This window comes from Carcharhinus amblyrhynchos, chromosome 8 (assembly GCF_965287045.1).
Source record: "Carcharhinus amblyrhynchos chromosome 8, sCarAmb.v2.hapA, whole genome shotgun sequence".
Classification (NCBI taxonomy): Eukaryota; Metazoa; Chordata; class Chondrichthyes; order Carcharhiniformes; family Carcharhinidae; genus Carcharhinus; species Carcharhinus amblyrhynchos.
This window is the reverse complement of record NC_137331.1, coordinates 44,232,443-44,250,495: the sequence shown is the minus strand read 5'-3', so window position 1 is coordinate 44,250,495 and position 18,053 is coordinate 44,232,443. Positions and strand designations below refer to the sequence as shown.

The window sequence follows — 18,053 nt, the reverse complement described above, 5'->3', positions numbered from 1 at the left end:
GCCAGTGGGCTGATGAATAGCAGATGGAATTTAATTTAGACAAATGCGAGGTAATGTATTTTGGTAGATTGAATTGGGGCAGGACTTACTCAATTAATGGTAGGGCGATGGGGAGGGTTACAGAACAAAGAGATCTAGAGGTACATGTTCATAGCTCCTTGAAACTGGAATCACAGGTGGACAGAGTGGTGAAGAAGGCATTCAGCATGCTTGGTTTCATCAGTCAGAACACTGAATACAAGAGTTGGGACCTTTTGTTGAAGTTGTACAAGGCATTCGTAAGGCCACACTTGGAATACTGTGTACAGTTCTGGTCACCTTATTATAGAGAGGATATTATTAAACTAGAAAGAGCGCAGAAAAAATTTACTGATGCTACTGAGACTTGATGTTTTGAGTTATAAGAAGAGGCTGGATAGACTGGGACTTTTTTCTCTGGAGTGTGGAAGGCTGAGGGGTGATCTTATAGAGATCTACAAAATAATGAGGGCATAGATTAGCTGGATAGTCAATGTCTTTTCCCGAAGGAAGGGGAGTCTAAAACTAGAGGGCATAGGTTTACGGTGAGAGGGGAGAGATACAAAAGTGTCCAGAGGGGCAATTTTTTTACACAAAGGGTGGTGAGTGTCTGGAACAAGCTGCCAGAGGTATTAGTAGAGGCTAGTACGATTTTGTCTTTTAAAAAGCATTTAGACATAGGTTTGATGGGTATAGAGGGATATGGGCCAAGCATGGGCAATTGGGATTAGCTTAGGTTTAAAAAAAAGGGCAGCATGGACAAGTTGGGCTGAAGAGCCTGTTTCCATGCTGTAAACCTCTATGACTCTCTGGCTCAAGACTTGAAAAGGCACACAACTAACAAAGCACTCCCCCAAAAATAATATCCCAAATCAAACCAATGACCAAGAAGAGGAAAGGGTTTCAAAATAAATAAACCTGTCAGGATGGGAGATAGTTATCCTAGACGGGAGATGTGCAATTGAGTGGCAATGATTGGGAGGAATCAATCAACATCTGGGACTCCAGATGAGTGAGATAGTGTATCATAGAGGGAGGGATGGGGAGGGGAGGAGAGGGGAAGGGGGAGAGACGGGGAGGGGAAGGGGGAGAGAGGGGAAAGGAGGGAGGGATTGCAAAGGTTTCTCACCAATCATCGCAACTTCTCTGAGGAAGCGACAATCTCAGCGGACTGTGATGAGGCCTATGGTATTTTATAGACCCACAAGGTATCAGCCGGAGCTCATTGGGAATTCTCCTGACCCAGCATCAGAACAGTGAATGTCTAAGACCCAAACGAGGGGCTTGGTGCCTTGGCATCTCCCCCAGAGAGCAGTAGGGGTTGAATATATTCTGTGTCAGATTGTCAATTGACAAGGGAGTGAAGCATTATATGAGGCAGACAGGAAGTGAAGCTGAGGCCATGTTCAGATTAACCACAATCTTGCTGAATGGAGGAGCAGGTTCAAGGGGCCAAATGGATACTGCTCCAATTGTTAGGTACAGGAGGCCATTCAGCCCATAGTGTCTGCACCAGCTCTTCAAACGAGCAATTCACCTAGTGCCAATTTTCTCGTAAACCTGCACATTCTTCTTTTTCATGTAACAGTCTATTCCATCATACTCTCAGGCAGTGCATTCCAGATCCTAATCACTTGCTACATGAATCTGTCTCCACCACACTCTCAGACAGTACATTCCAGATCCGAGCCACTTGCTGTGTGAATCTGTACCCACCACACTCTCAGACACTGCATTCCAGATCCTAACCACATGCTGTGTGAATCTGTCCCCACCACACTCTCAGACAGTGCAGTCCAGATCCTAACCAATCGCTGCGTGAATCTGCGTGAAATTCTTCATCCCTGGAACCATTCTTGTCAATCTTTCCTGCACTCTCTCTCTCACATCTTTCCTATAATGTGTTGTCCAGAACTGTACACAATATTCCAGCTCAGGTCTAACTAGCGTCTTGTATAAGTTCAGCATAGTCTCCTTGTACTGTATGCCCCTGTTAATAAAACCCAGAATACTATAAGCTTTATTAATTGCTTCCTCCACCTGTCCTGCCAGCTTCAACAATCGATAGACAGATACCCCACCCAGCTCCCTCTGCTCCTGTCCCCCTTTTCGAATTGTATCCTTTATTTTATATTCGCTCTCTGTGTTCTTCCTAGAAAAATAAATCACTTCATGTGAACTTTATTTACGATCTGCCCATCCATTCCACCAACTAGTCAATGTTTTTCTGAAGGCTCACCTTTCCCAATACTCCAGGGTTTATATCCTCCACACTGCTGTGGAATAGGTCTGACATGTGAGTGCAGGGCTGAAGGAGTGCTGCGCTTGTGGATTTGTTCTTAGATTGAGGCCCTGTCTGCCATCTCTGACAGGTCGCAAAGATCCCACAGAACTGCTTCGAAGAACAGCAGGAGAGTTCTCAGCAATACCCTGGGTCAGTGTTTATGATGTGGAGATGCCAGCGTTGGACTGGGGTGGGCACAGTAAGAAGTCTCACAACACCAACATAATGTCCAACAGGTTTATTTGGTAGCACAAGTTTTCAGAGCGCTGCTCCTTCATCAAGTAAGTGGGGATTGTGTTCACAAACAGGGCACAAACTCTATATAAACACAAACTCTTTCAATGTTCATTACTCAGCCCTCATCACGAAAGCAGATTGTCAGGCCATTATTTATTGCTCTTTATAGGATCTTGCTGTGTGTGAAACAGCTGCAGTATTTCGCACAATGACTACAATTCAAACGCTCCTTATTGTCTGTAAGACTCTTTGGGAGATGGTGAGGCTGTGAAAGGCATTACAGAAAACGTAAGTTCCTGTCTCAGTGAAAGATAAAACAGTGGCAAAATCACAGATAATGACATTGCTAACATTTAAAGGGCAAATTGAAACTTGCTGTATTAATGCTGAGATGTGTTGGATTACCTGATTAGCACAGCTGATGTTACTGAATTCTGTGCCAGTGATGGTTAGTCTGTCATTCACTGTCCCTTGGGAAGGTGTGATGCTGTTGATGGTGGGTGAGTAACAGGGAGAGAGGTGGAACTTGAAGCTTTTCTCGTCTGTACTGTTGTTCGATGTCTGGTTACAGACGGGGTTCGGTGCTATACAGTTATCATCTGGTCCAGAATGCAGCTTATCAGAGAGGCCTTCACACAAACAAACAATCAGCTGTTAACTGTGAGAGAGAGAGTGAGAGAGAGAGAGAGCGCGAGTTTGAGTTAGTGAGTGTGTGAGCGAGCGTGAGAGTGCGTGTGTGAGAGAGAGTGAGTGAGCGTGTGAATGTAGGGAATGAATGAGTGAGTTTGTGTGCGCGTGAGCGAGTGTGAGTATATATGAGTGAGTGCATGAGTGAGTGAGCGCGTATGAGAGAGAGAGAATGAGTGAGTGAGTATGTGAATGTAGGGAATGAATGAGTGAGTTCGTGTGCGCGTGAGCGAGTGTGAGTATATATGAGTGAGTGCATGAGTGAGTGAGCGCGTATGAGAGAGAGGGAATGAGTGAGTGAGTATGTGAATGTAGGGAATGAATGAGTGAGTGGATGAGTGTGCATGTGTGAGTGTGTAATTGTGAGTGTGTGTGTGAGAGTGAGGAGTGTGTGAGTGTGAGTGAGGAGTGTGAGTGTGAGTGAGGAGTGTGAGTGAGTATGAATGTGTCAGCGTGTGAGTGCGAGAGTGTGTGAGTGTGTGTAGGGGGGAGAATGTTAAAGGAAAGCAATGTGTCTACGATGAACTCACCTACATTCAGTTTCACGAGAGATGAAAGATAGATTTGCTGCAAGTGTTTCCTGCTCTGACTGACTTCCTTTTGTAAGACAATAATTAGCAATCATTTCACACTGGCTCCCTGTCCACTAATACCTTGAGCTTAAATTCTCATCCCTGTCCTCACACCCCTCCATGCCCACATTCCTCCCTATCTCTGCACTCTCCTCCATCCCCTCAATCCTCCGAGATCTCTCTGCTGTCCAAACCCAGCTTTGTGAGTATCCCCGATCTGCGGTCGCCGCTCGGTGGTCAAAGGTTCCACATTTTGGGACATCCAGTGAAAGGCACAGCATGAAATCTAAGTCTTCCTTTTTCAATCTTTGGCTGCGATTTGATGCAAAATCTTTTCTCAGCAAAAGATTTCAGCCCTGTGAATTTTACCATCACCAGCTGCTGTGGTTCTAAGTTTCACTTACACCTTTAACAGGACCTTAGTGATGAGAAATCTTAACCATCAGCAAGTGAAGATTCACAGTGGAATTTTACAAATCCCTTCCGCCTTCTAGAACCTGCCCAATTTAACCTCGATTGAGTTTAGTGATGATGCAAATCAGAGAGTTTCTACAAATACAGCTGATTCTCAATGTCTAGGGCGAACTTTGAAAATCTTCCCAATATGACCAGACTAAACTGGGTTCATGTAAACTAGTTTCCTCCAATACTGGAAAGGGCAGCACGGTGGAACAGTAATAGCACTGCTGCCTCACAGTGTCAGGGACCCAGGTTCAACTCCCAGTTAAAAGCAAATTATTGCGGAAGCTGAAATCTGAAACCAAAGGACATTTTAACACATGATCCCGCTCCCATGCCTACATGTCTGTCCTTGGCCTGCTGCAATGTTCCAGTGAAGCTCAACGCAAACTGGAGGAACAGCATCTCATCTTCTGGCGAGGCACTTTATAGCCTTCTGGTCTCAACATCGAGTTCAACAACTTCTGATGATTTGCTCTACTCCACTTTGGCCCTTTTGTTTTCATTTCATTTTATTTAATTTTTTACTATTTGCTATTTTATTTCTTTGTCTTTCTTCATTTTTCTTCCCCCACTCTTCCCCCTACTTTATCCCCCTTCCCTTCCTTTTCTCGTCTCCGCTTCCCCTTTTCTACATTTTACCTTTGTTCCATCCATTTCTCACCCCCCCCCCCGCCCGACAACCCCCAACCCCCAACATCTACATCTATCACAGTCCATTCACACACTTTATTCTCTTGGTGGGCTGCCATTAGCAGCCTTTCCCCTGGTTTCTGTAGCTATGACTCATCTTTCCCCCTGCAGTATAAATATCTCCCACTTTCTCTGCCTTTTAGCTTTGACAAAGGGTCACCTGGACTCGAAACATCAGCTCTTTTCTCTCCGGGTGTTGCTAGACCTGCTGAGATTTTCCAACATTTTCCCTTTTGGTTTCAATTCCTGGCTTGGGTCACCGTTTGTGTGGAGTCTGCACGTTCTCCCCGTGTCTGCGTGGGTTTCATCGGGGTGCTCCGGTTTCCTCCCAGACTCCAAAGATGGGTGGATTGGCCATGCTAAATTGCCCCTTAGTGTCCCAAGATTTATAAGTTAGAATAATTAGCCAGGGTAAAGGTGTGGAGATTGCAGGGATAGGGCCTGTCAGAGAGTCAGTGCACACTAAATAGGCCAAATGGCCTATTTAGGGATTCTGTGATTAGTTTCATGTGACAAATTATGGATCCAAATGTGGCTGTTTGCACTTCTGTTGAGAAAATGAAAACAGAATCATTGATAATGTGATCTCAATGCTCATAGTCACATGTGTTTACATGTGAACTTTAACCTGTCTTGCGCATTAGCTGGTGAAATGGAGAATGGGGGAGAAGAGATAATGTGATTAAATAAATACATGAAATAAATCTGGATCATTAATATTAATAATGGTGACCACGAGACAGCCATAAAACCCATCTGATTGGCTACATGCTTTGCTGACAGTAATAGCACCAATACTGTCTCTGGTCCAGAAGTTCTGGGTTTGAGTTCAATGTCAGAACTTGTTGGCCATGGGAGGAGTGTTTGTAATGCGGTTTAATGAGCTCAGGAATCCTTTCCCAGTTTTTTCCCCCAACAGGAAATAGTGTGTGAAGATACATTTAAAGAGGTGAATGTTTGACTCTCTGGGTTATGGAATGGTGGGAGATATTTGCTTCTTAAAGATTAATTTGTGAAGACCATTTCTAGCTGGGAATTCTGTGACGTGTTTTAATTGAAATCAGTTTTTTGGTCAATGACCAGTCAGTGATTTTTATCGGAGATGAATGGTGAGTTGGTACTCTGTTTAATAGGTCCAGAGTACCGATCAGGGCCTCAACTTGGGTGACACAGGGAGTGGGTGGGTTAACCAATCCCAGGAATTTTCTGTGTTGCTCCATATAATTAACTTATTGAGGAACTGCCTAATGCTGATACATCAGCTGCGTACCTCCCAAACTACAACGCGGGTAGAGCTCTCACCTGGGGCGTACTCTGCCTCGAACCCTGCCAAATAAACATGCACCCTTTCACTGCTTTCCTCTGCTGCCCTCACATTCACCACTCCTTGCAGGAAGATAGTTTGCTTCTGGTCCACGTAGCCACTGCTGTAGAAAAAGGTTCCCGGCGATGTGAAACGGTAAGTGAAGGAACCTGCACAGAAAGAGCATCAGTCATTACGGGAAATCACCAAATCATCTCCAGATCACACCCTGAGAACAATGAGAAGCCATCAGTATCAAGACAGAAAGAGTTGCATTTCTGCCCTATAGTGTTGGGCTGAAGGGGATCAAAGTATCTGGGGGGGGGGGGGGGTGGGGAAGGAGGGATCAGGTTATTGAGTTGGATGATCAGCCACATCCATAATGAATGGTACAGCAGGCTCGAAGGGCTGAGTGGCCTCCTTCTGCTCCTGTTTTCTATGTTTCTGTTAATGGAATGGAAATCCAGAGGCCGAGACTAATGTGGAGACTCGCGCTCAACTCCACCATGCCACTGGGGCATTTAATTTTAATTCATTAACTAAATCTGGAATAAAACATTAGTCTCAGTAATGCTGGCCACAAAACTACCAAATTGGCCCAAAACCCATCGGGGTCACTAATGTCCTTTGGGGAAGGAAATCTGCTGTCCTTACCCAGTCTAACCTACATGTGACTCCAGAGCCACAGCAGGCTGACTCTCAACTGCCCTCTGGAATGACCAAGTGAGGCACTCAGTTATCAAAGAGAGGCTCACCACCATGTTCTCAAGGGTAATAAATACTGGATCAATCTGTAAATGAATGATCAAAAATGTAGAAGCAAAATACTGAGGATGCTGGAATCCGAAAAAAAAATCAGAAAATGCTGGAAAATCTCAGCAGGTCTGACAGCTTTTGTGGGGAGAGAGGAGAGCCAATGCTTTGAGCCAGCTCTGACAAAGGATGGTTCAGACTTGAAACGTTGGCTCTATTCTCTCTGCAATGATGGGCGGCACGGCAGCACAGTGGTTAACACGGCTGCCTCACAGTGCCAGGGGCCCAGGTTCAATTCCCACCTTGAGTCACTGTCTGTGTGGAATCTGCACATTCTCCCCATGTCTCGGTGAGTTTCCTCTGGGTGCTCCGGTTTCCTCCCACAGTCTGAAACTTGTGCGGGTTAAGTGCGTTGGTCGTGCTAAATTCTCCCTCAGTGTATCCAAATGCTGGAGTGTGGCGACTAGGGGAATTTCACAGGCACTCCATTGCAGTGTTAATGTAAGCCTACTTGTGATGCATAAATAAACTCTAAAAAAAGCTGTCAGACTTGCTGAGATTTTCCAGCATTTTCTGTTCCTGTGTGTCTGTTGCTGCCTCAGAATATCCCAAATGGCCTCCTGGTTCACATGGGGCTATTTGAAATATGGTCTCACAACAGACTCGATGGGCCGAGTGGCCTAATTCTGCTCCTATGTCTTATGGTTGACTAGCGTAATGCAGTAAACAGACAGTAAAGATCACACAGACACATTTCAAATCAGAACAAGAGATTTCCTCCTGGTATCCTGGCCAATGTTTATCACTCAATCAGCATCACAAACAGGTGATTGGGGTCATTACCACATTGCTGTTTATGGGATCTTGTTGTGCACATGCAAGTTGCTATGTTTCCCACATCATAAACGTGACCTCAATGCAAACGTATGTCACTGGCGGTGAGATAATTTGGAACACTCAGATTGGGGTTTTACAGAAACAAAATTCTTTTCCTTTCACAGGGGCAGTCTTAACGAAAGCAATCAACATTAAAAATACACCAAGCAGCCTCTCCTCAGTACGAATGAAACTCCTGGACATTTGAAAGGCTAAGAATATCTGGAAATAGGTCAAACTCAATGTTTAAACATCCAGTGGAAGGGATATAAATTTTTGATGTTCTGCTGTATGTTGGTGAGGTTTTACACAACCTTTGGAAAGCAGCAGCAGCTGTGGACTTGCCTGATGCACTGCCAACTGCTCCACTAATAAAGCCACTGCCTTTGTAGCTCACATCACTGGGCTTGGTGACGCTGAAGACTCTGTATCTCAGCCCTTGAATTAAAGGTGGGGCCCTCCATTGCCACCGCACCGTATCCCCCACAGAGATATCCAGGACCGAGGGATTCCATTTGTATCCCACTCCCAGTGCTGTCAGGAAAGGTGGGAATAGAAAACATATTGGAGAAATTAAACTTCAGTCACCATTAAGAAACTCATTAACAAGAATCTACCAGTTTTTAAACTTGCTTAGCGACACGTTCAGATTTCTAAGATGTCTGTCACATCCAGAGGAAAATATTTCATCTCCTCGCTATCAGACTTTGATTCTTTTGACTGAGTACATGTCGTGTTAAACATCGATTTCAGCTTTCTCTGATATTTGCTCAAGTGAGACTGGAAAGTCCTGCCCGAGGTCAATGAACATTTCCATCATCTGCCCCTCGCCCACTCTGATTCTGTGGTAGAATTCCAGCATCTGATTCAATCACCTCCATGCTTCAAGATTCAGAGAGTCCAGAACAAGGGGAAAGAATCTTGAAATTCAATCTAGGCCGTTCTGGGGTGATGTGAACAAACACTTTGTGTTCATAGGATCCCTACAGTGCAGAAGGAGGCCATTCAGCCCATTGAGTCTCTGACATTATTACCAGGCCCTTTCTCTTGACCTATCCCCATAACCCCACACATTCACCATGGCTAATCCATCTAACCGACACTTCTTGGGACACTAAAGGGAAATTTAGCACGGCCAATCCACCTAACCTACACATCTTTTGGACTTTGGGAGGAAACTGGAGCACCTGGAGGAAACCCACACAGGCATGGGGAGAATGTGCAAACTCCACACAGTCACCCCGAGACTTGAATTGAACCCGAGTCCCTGGCGCTGTGAGGCAGCAATGCTAACCACTGTGTCGCTCACACAGGGGAGTGGAAATCTGGAACTCTTCCCCTCACCCCCAATAAGATGTTGGGGCTGGAAGTCAATCAAAAATGTCAAAACTGAGGCTAGTATATTTTTCTGAGGCAAGTCATAGAATCCAACAGTGACAACAGTGAATGGAAACTAAGCTGGGAAACTGGAACCTAATTAAAAAGGTTTGAGTGACCTCCTCCTATTTCTACGTTCCAATCCACCTCAGGAGCGGAGACACAATCTGAACTAAAAACTTCAAAAGGGTGCCACATACTTTGATTGCTGCCATTATTGGTGATGACAAAGCTTCGTCCGGTTGAGTTAAGGACACACTCCAGTCTGTTTGGTGAAGCGAAGGTCATGTGACATGGAACAGAACCTGTAACCATCACAGGAAAAAAACCCACCAATTGTTAGAAAATCCTGTAATTCACTACAATCAGAACACCTCCGCTTTCTCCAATAATCCCTGGGGAATGTTAAGTTACTCTAGTTTTGCATTTACAATATTGTGGAACTGTCTGAAATCACAAAGTAGCAGAATGATTGATGAAAGATTAGTGCCACCCTACCAACTCGGAGCAGATTGTCCCCTGGGACAGGACTGAAACCGGAGCCAGAGACAGTGATTCTGGTGCCTCCGTAAAACGAGCCTCTCCGAGGACTCACTCCTGTTACTCGCAAGATGTACTCGATTGAAACATTCACAGAAATGCTGCAGTGAGGAAGAACAACAAAAAGAATCCCAATTTTAACAAAAATATTGATGTTACTGAAAATGAAACAATAACTACAGATACAATTTACAGTTAAAATCCCTTAATCTTTTGCACGGTTTACTCCGATTTGGAGCAGGTCGTGGAGGGAATATCAGCATGGAGGAATGTGAATGTGAGTTCCGCTTACCGAATGTGGGTTTGGATGTCGATGCTGTAATTCCCCGGAGGGAGACCGGGCAGACGACAGACAATATTGGTATTTGACCAGCAAAGAATTGGACACTCAATGCTCCCAATGAATACAAAACTGTCCGCAGATCTGTTACCAAAATCTGACCCGTGGATTGTCAGATTGGAACCACCTAGAGAGGAATGGTGAAGAGGTTGAAATGTCTCAGTTCAAGCAGTGGTACAAAGAGACTCGGTCAATCAGCCAACCATAGCCTTGCAATAACAATACTGTGTAATTATATCGTGCCTTCAGCAGAGGCAAACAACAAATTACATACAGATTGCCCAACACAGGAACATGCCAGGCTCTCCTCCCTTCCTACCTCATCCCACCCTCTGAGTCAAAGTGCTGAGTTCAAGTCCCACCCCAGGACTTGATGGTCATGGAAAATGCATTCATAACTTGGCCAATGGGTTGAGAATCAACCTGGAAATCCTTCCAACATGCACCAATGGTAGGTGACAAGAGCAGGCAAGACTCCTGGTCAGCCGTGTGATGGAACGAGAGTTGGAGCTTCTACCATCACACATATAGCTCCAAACTACAACATATATTAAAAGTGCAAGTAGCCACAGCAACTCAGACTCCCTGATTGAACTGCATCACATGTCATCATGCCATTCATTTCACGTCCTAGCATTTTTTTATTCATTCACAGGATCTGGGCATCACTGGCTAGGCCAGCATTTATTGCCCGTCCCTAGTTGCCCTTGAGGAGGTCCATCCACGATGCTGTTAGGGAAGAAGTTCCCTAACATAATAACTAGCGGAAACAGAATATCTTCTTTTATCTGTCAAAGTTGTTCATACTTTTGAACACCTCAATGAGGTCATCTCTTAATCTTCCAAATTTCTCTAATCTTTCCTTGTATCTAAAATTCCTCATTCCTGGTATCATTCCAGTCAATCTCCTTTGCATTCTCTCTCGGGCTTTAACATCCTTCCATAAATAAGGTGCCCAGAACTGAACATTAATCAACACAAAATGTATTAATTAATAAGAATTATTTGATAGCCACATGGCTACAGTGAGCTCCGAACATGTCTTCTGCCTAAAACAGGCTCCACCCCGTGGGGTGATTCCCCACTCTGAGTCCCAATTGGTCATTGAAGGCAGGTGACCCTTGTGTTGCTCTTAAAGGGACAATCACCCTCACCTAACCCAGTGAAGCAGACCTACTGAACATTTCCAGCATTTTCTAAACTTATTTCAGATCTCCAACGCCTGATGCATTTTCTGTTTTAAACTGCGACGTACCTGTCACCCTGGTTGTTGTCGGATCTATTTGTGAGATTACAGGGAGCTTTGTATCAATGTAAGTGAAGGAGAAGGGGGCAGTGCTGGTCACTCCATCAGCAATCAGTGAGATATCGGAGACTCCGATAGGCGCCTGGTGTAGGAGATAGCGAGGAGCAAGAGACAATTAATTATTTCTCACATGTCCTTTTATTAGGTAGTCAGAATGTAATGAAGTGAATAGTTAAATGAGCCTTAGTAAAAGCATGAATAACTTTAACAATCATCACTCTGATAGATAGAATTCTGGCTAGAATTAACAGGCAAGCTTGTCAGGGAAAGTGAGCCTGGATTAGGACAGATATTAAATTCACAATTGGTGCTTCATGCATCACTCAATCTATTAGCTAATTCTTCACTCAAGCTGCATTATAAAAGGTTGTCATGTTTCGAACAGATTTTTTGATTCCCTCATTAGCAACACTACACGTTTGCCTAAAGTATGCTACATATTTTGTGGCTTATGTGTTGAAGTATAATTAGTGAACAATGGACAGTTCCTGTTGTATCATTGAAGAGGGAATTAATTCCCCTGGGAACTGACTCGCTGTCTGCTAATATCCATTCCTCATTGAGAACATCATTATATTCCCAGATTGAAACAATGTTCTGTAGATCAGGAGCAGGGACTGATTTGCAGACAGAATCATCCACTACAAATCATTTTGTTACAACAAAAATCTGTAACAAACAAGAAAAAATGGACATCGTAGTCACCAAGTATCGTTTGAGAACTAACAATGTCCAAACTTCTGTGTGAAATTCTGTTACTGTCTGACTGAAAGGAGGTGCAAATCCTTTGAAAATGAAATAGATTTGATGATTTATCTGTTAAGATAACTTTGATTTAACACAAAGGAATTAAATGTTAAAAAGTTAATACCCACTCCCATTAATTTCAAGACATTTTTTGACTTTCCGATAGGAATACCTGCAAACCGTACGGGCATTTTTGGTGTTAACACTTCCCAGACAAATGGAATGAAAAATTGTGAGATTCAAGCTCCCAAGTTTCTGAGGTGCTTCCACTGGGAATGTGAATTTGGAAAGTTATCTTTGTTGGTTCAACTAAACTGAATATGTGGAACTCGGAGAGTTGTGAGGACTCAATGGAGATATTTATAAAGAGCAATAAGGGAAAGTCAAACCAATAAATCAGCAATCCTGTTCAACATGGAATTTCTTTGGGCACTAACATGGGGACAGAGGAAGGAGAGATAGAAATCAGTATTTATCCAGAGTGCTCATGGAGTTAGACCCAAATCCTAATGGAAAAATCAGACCTTAAAACAATAGATCGGAGCTAAAGGCATGAGGCTCTGTATTGGAAAAAAAAGGGGGAGAATTCATCCTCAAATCCCGTACAAGTTCCATTCTTTAGAACTTCACACTAGGAACTGGAACTGCGACGTTCGGAATAATCTTCTTCTACTGTCTAGGGGTGGCTCGGTGGCACAGTGGTTAGTATTGCTGCCTCACAGCACCAGGGACCCAGGTTCAATTCCTGGCTTGGGTCACTGTCCATTTTCTCTTGTGGAGCTTGCACGTTCTCCCCGTTCCAGCATGGCTTTCCTCTGGGTGCCCCGGTTTCCTCCCACACTCCAAAGATGTGCAGGTGGATTGGCCATACCAAATTGCCCCTTAGTGTCCAAATACAAATAGGTTATGTGGATTAGCCATGGTGAATGTGTGAAGTTACAGGGATAGGGCTCTTTTGGAGAGTTGATGCACACTCTGTGGGCTGAATGGCCTTTTCCTGCACTATAGGGATTCTATGGTTCTGTTGGAAATAACTCATTTCTGTCCAGAAGAGAACAGGTGCTGTTGCATTATCATGATGTCTGACAGAGTCCAGTCCAACACACCACAAGGCATGATGAGGAGCCTTAGTTATTGGTGTTGGGCTTAAATTGAAGCATTGTAGTTTATCCCCAATCCCAGCATAATTCCTCCTCAGCACTAAGGCTTGACATTCTCCCCCACGCCCCCCAGCTGATATGTGACGTTCCCCCGCTCCCCGGAGACTTGACACCCCCCCCATTCCAAGACTCCCCCCGAAGTTGAGCTGCCCTGTAGGTCACTCACCGCTGGAGTGCTGCATTTCTTTTCAACAGGACTCTCTGTGAGGATAGGGCAGTTTCTCCCTCCAATTAAAACTGTGAAACTAGGAGTGAAGCCATAGCCAGATATTGTCAGAATGGTTCCACCTGAACAAAAGAAGCAAATGGTAAATAGGTAGGGCATCAAATTAAAGATCGAAAGGCACACAGTTAAATATCATTGAAGTTAATATATAAACAAGGCAAGGTAGGCACAGGAGGAGGCCATTCAGCCCATTGAGTCTGTTCTACCATTCCATTTGATCCTGACTGACCTCTACTCCATATGCCCATAATCGCTCCAGTAAAATTTTGCCAATATCGGTCTCAAAAACTCCAAATACCTCCTAATGGCACAAGGTTTTTGTTGGGGAGAAAGTTCTGGATTCCCACTGGCCTGTGTGTGAAATGATGCATCTTGACCTCATCCTGATTGACCTGGCTCACATTTTGTCCTCACTGTGGGATCGAGGTGGTTTCACACAGACGTGGTTTAATCTGACTGGGGGCACGCAAACTGGATTTGACAAAGTACCCGGGGTCTATGAAGTAGGAGGGTCAGGGCATGGGGGTTTAAGGACAGGATTGTATCTGGTAAGGGTTATTTTTTGGGCTACAGGATGGTGGATAGTGCTATTCCCCATGAGACAGTGCTAGGATCAATGCTGCTTTTGCTATTTATAAATTACTTGAATCTTGGAACAGAGTAGAATTTCAAATTTTGCTGATGATATCAAACTTGGAAGATTGACATACAGTGAGGATGATACAACTCATCCACAACAGGACACAGAGAGGCCAGTGGAATAGGGAGACGGATATTTGCTATAGAGGTGTACCAGGCGATGCATTTTGGCAATCTCTTTCTTTGACTATCCCTCAGCATCAAAGGTGACTTTTGCTCTGTTTTGATGGATTCGAAGGTGGCTGATTTTTGACGCAGCGAGTTGTGATAAACTGGAACTCACCATCCACGGGGGTGGTGGAGGTAGAGATTTTATAAAGGAAATTGGATCAGTGGAAATTAATTCTCAGAACTACAGGAATGGGACTGACTGGATTGTGCCATGGAGAGCCAGCATAGACTCAATGGGCCGAAAGGTCTCCTTCTGTCCTTTAAATGACACTTTGGTTGGGAAGGATGGAAAATTTCAGAAAGGCAGCTAAATGTCCACTAACTCTGGGCAGGATTCACCCATCCCGTAACTCTCTACGGGAGTGAGATTCTCTCCTCCAATCAGGGCTTTTTAAAAAAATTCATTAGTGGGACATGGGCTTCACTAGCTGGCCAGTATTTATTGCCCATCCCTAGTTGCCCTTGGAGGACAGTTGAGAGTCAATCACATTGCTGTGGCTCTGGAGTCACTCACCTGATGAAGGGCCAGTGCTCTGAAAGCTCGTGATTCCAAATAAACCTGTTGGACTTTAACCTGGTGTTTTGAGACTTCTTACTGTGCCCACCCCAGTCCACATCTCCACATCAGAAATGATCAATGAAGAGGTTAAACATTCTCTGCTGAAGATTTCATCATTGGTCCACCTGTACTGTGGCGATAGTTTCCTGTAACTGTTTGCTAAGCCTTTGCAAGATGACCCAGTGCACCATAATCCACAGCCACTTCCAACACCACAAATGTAGCAATCATTGATTCAAAACCAAACTGGCCACAATTTTAATAGATTCAAAATACTGTAAAAGTCTCTTTTATTGTGAAGAGTACACATTGTTAAAGACCCACCACAAGCTGCATTATTGTAATCAGGGAGCCCATGAGTGAATAAATCTGTTGCTAAGATGTTATAAACTGTAAAACTGATATTAATGCAACAGTTTAGTCTCCATTTTCAACATGGCAGGACTGTAACTGAGAGAGGATGTTCATGTTTAAAGTGCTTTTACGTAACTGCTCATTTATTCCCGTCAGTACCTTCAACACTGCCCTGAGATGGCGATATGCATGTAACCTCTGGCAGAAAGGTGAACAGTAGCGTCTGGTTACTGGAATGATTTGCAAAGCCGCAGCCAGCAATGTAGACAGTGAGGGGAGATGATGTATTACTGGCAGTCTCAATTGTACACGTTATTTCACTCTCTGAAGACAAAGAAACAGAGAATGCAAATGATTAAATCGAACTAATAGAAAAGGGTGCATTTTCCTTTAATTTAACCCTTCAGTGACTTGTGATATAAAGAAATATGCAGCATCATCTTTATACATATTGATAAGATATATTTTTAAAGTTTATTTATTGGTGTCGAGTAGGCTTATGTTAACACTGCAATGAAGTTACTGTGAAAATCCCCTAGTTGCCACACTCCGCCGCCTATTCGGGTACACTGAGGGAGAATTTAGCATGGCCAAATTCTAACCAGCACGTATTTCAGACTGTGGGAGGAAACCAGAGCACCTGAAGGAAACCCATGCAGACATGGGGAGAATGTACAGACTCCACACAGACAATGACCCAAGGTGGGAATCGAACCCGGGTCCCTGGTGCTGTGAGGCAGCAGTGCTAACCACTATAGCACTGTGCTGCCCCCAATCTCGGTAACACTCCTCCAATTCTCAGAGATATCTGCGCTCCTCCAATTCTCAGCTCTTGTGTATCACCGAGTCCCATTGCTTGGCCCTTGGTCACTGTGCCTTGAGCTGCCTGAGTCCCAGATTGTGGAATTTCCTCCCTAAACCTCTCCACCTCCCTCTCCTCCTTTAAAATGCTCCTTAAAACTTTCTGTCCAAGCGTCTAGCAACCTGTTCTAATATCTGCTGCAGCATTCGTTGTCACATTTTGTCTGATTACATTCCAATCAATTGTCTTGGCAAGTTTTACCACCTAAAAGGTGCCATATAAATGCAAGTTGTTGTTGTGATCTAAATAACATTTTAAAAAGCCAGATTATTTGTCATCTTTAATCACAACTAAAGTGATATGCTAGGTTACAACCAAATGCAACACTGCGTTCTGAATTTCTCCAATAGAGTCATAGTCATACAGTCATAGAGGTTTACAGTATGGAAACAGGCCCTTCAACCCATCTTGTCAACACTGCCCTTTTTTCAAAACCCCTAAACTAATCCTAATCGCCTGCATTTGGCCCTTATCCCTCTATACGCATCTTTTAAATGCTTTTTAAAAGACAAACTTGTACCCACCTCTATTACTACTTCTGGCAGCTTGTTCCAGACACTCACCACCCTCTGTGAAAAAGTTGTCCCTCTGTATCTCTCCCCTCTCACCTTAAACCTATGCCCTCTGGTTTTAGACTCGCCTAACCTTCAGTGTCTCACTGCCAAATGTTCTCAGCGAGGTGCTGAATTCGGTATTCTCATTCAGAGAGCTAGCTGTCCCGTGGACTCACTAATATCATTGTTCTCACAGCTCCAAAGCAGAAAGGACAAGGAGAGTCCCAGGACTAATTCCACACCGTTCTTCCCTCTCACTTGTGTAACTCAGTATTGACTGATATTCATTTACTCACCAGTTAACCCTGTGATTGGACAATTGGAACCACCAATTGAAACCCAGGTTGTATCAGTTCTGGAACTGTTGGCAAATCCGGATCCGGTTATGGTCAGAACAGTCCCTCCTGCCCTGGACCCTGACAAAGGAAAAGGATGGTTTGATTCCAATGGTAAGTTAGTCACTTGTCTCTGCCAAGAAGCTAGATTCTTCCTCAAGGACAGACTCAGCACAGGGATGTTCAGAGGGGAGTGATAGCTGGGAGCTTGGCAATCTGACAAAGTTACACTGGATATTGGATGGATTTGCACTCGAGCCAATGGTCTGGATGTTTAGTCAGAGCTGTCTGATTCACTCACCGTGGGCTATCCTCACTCAGCATCACATGATGTGTTCCAGCAACAAAACCGACTGGGGAAGATCTAATCAATAACTTCACAATTATAAACGGATCACAGGCTTTATACACTCACCTGGAATTCCAGCATTTACCTGTTGTAGGGCTGATGCTAGAAATGACTGGCGTTTTTTCCAAATTCCATTTATATCCACAATTACCAGAACAGTTACTGGGAATACCGTTAACGAAAACCTCCACCTGTATTGAAGGAAAAGATTGATACTGCTACAGAATGGTTCCGTTTTCATGGAGCGTGCCCTCCAGATTTAATTGTTATACTGATGGTGTGAACCCCCACCCCCCGTACTGGTTATATAATTACATTCTGTAGGCTTGGTGCTGAAGTTGGCAATGTTAAAGTGGAAGCTGAGGGGGTCTGGGCTGAAATCAGACTGCTGGACCTGACCCGATTGGCCCAAAGAAAATTACCACTGCTATCCCATTCTGTTAAAATCATCATCCTACCACATCACTGCAACTTGACCTGTGACCCCTGCCCCCTAGGATGAGGGTCTCTGTAAGTTAAAGTTACAGTTGACCAGAGTGAGGCAGGAACAGGGTGGGTAAATGCCCCCAAACTCCACCTTAACTGATAGAAACAGAAAATAGGTGCAAAAGGAGGCCATTCAGCCCTTCAAGCCTGCACCACCGTTCAATAT

General features: G+C 44.2%; 1 protein-coding gene across 1 annotated transcript in view; it reads right to left on the bottom strand.

Annotated features, from left to right (window-relative positions):
- Window positions 1-18,053, bottom strand: part of pkhd1l1.1 (PKHD1 like 1, tandem duplicate 1) — a 151,797-nt gene that overhangs the window by 76,262 nt on the left and 57,482 nt on the right. Inside the window, exons 29-39 of the mRNA XM_080193526.1 lie at window positions 17,487-17,592; window positions 17,014-17,133; window positions 15,461-15,625; window positions 13,519-13,640; window positions 11,395-11,527; window positions 10,092-10,266; window positions 9,758-9,900; window positions 9,460-9,564; window positions 8,228-8,416; window positions 6,253-6,423; window positions 2,945-3,168 (exon numbers count right to left, since the gene is read on the bottom strand). Of these exons, the coding sequence (XP_080049652.1) occupies window positions 2,945-3,168; window positions 6,253-6,423; window positions 8,228-8,416; window positions 9,460-9,564; window positions 9,758-9,900; window positions 10,092-10,266; window positions 11,395-11,527; window positions 13,519-13,640; window positions 15,461-15,625; window positions 17,014-17,133; window positions 17,487-17,592 (1,653 nt within the window). The remainder of the gene's footprint in view (window positions 1-2,944; window positions 3,169-6,252; window positions 6,424-8,227; window positions 8,417-9,459; window positions 9,565-9,757; window positions 9,901-10,091; window positions 10,267-11,394; window positions 11,528-13,518; window positions 13,641-15,460; window positions 15,626-17,013; window positions 17,134-17,486; window positions 17,593-18,053) is intronic.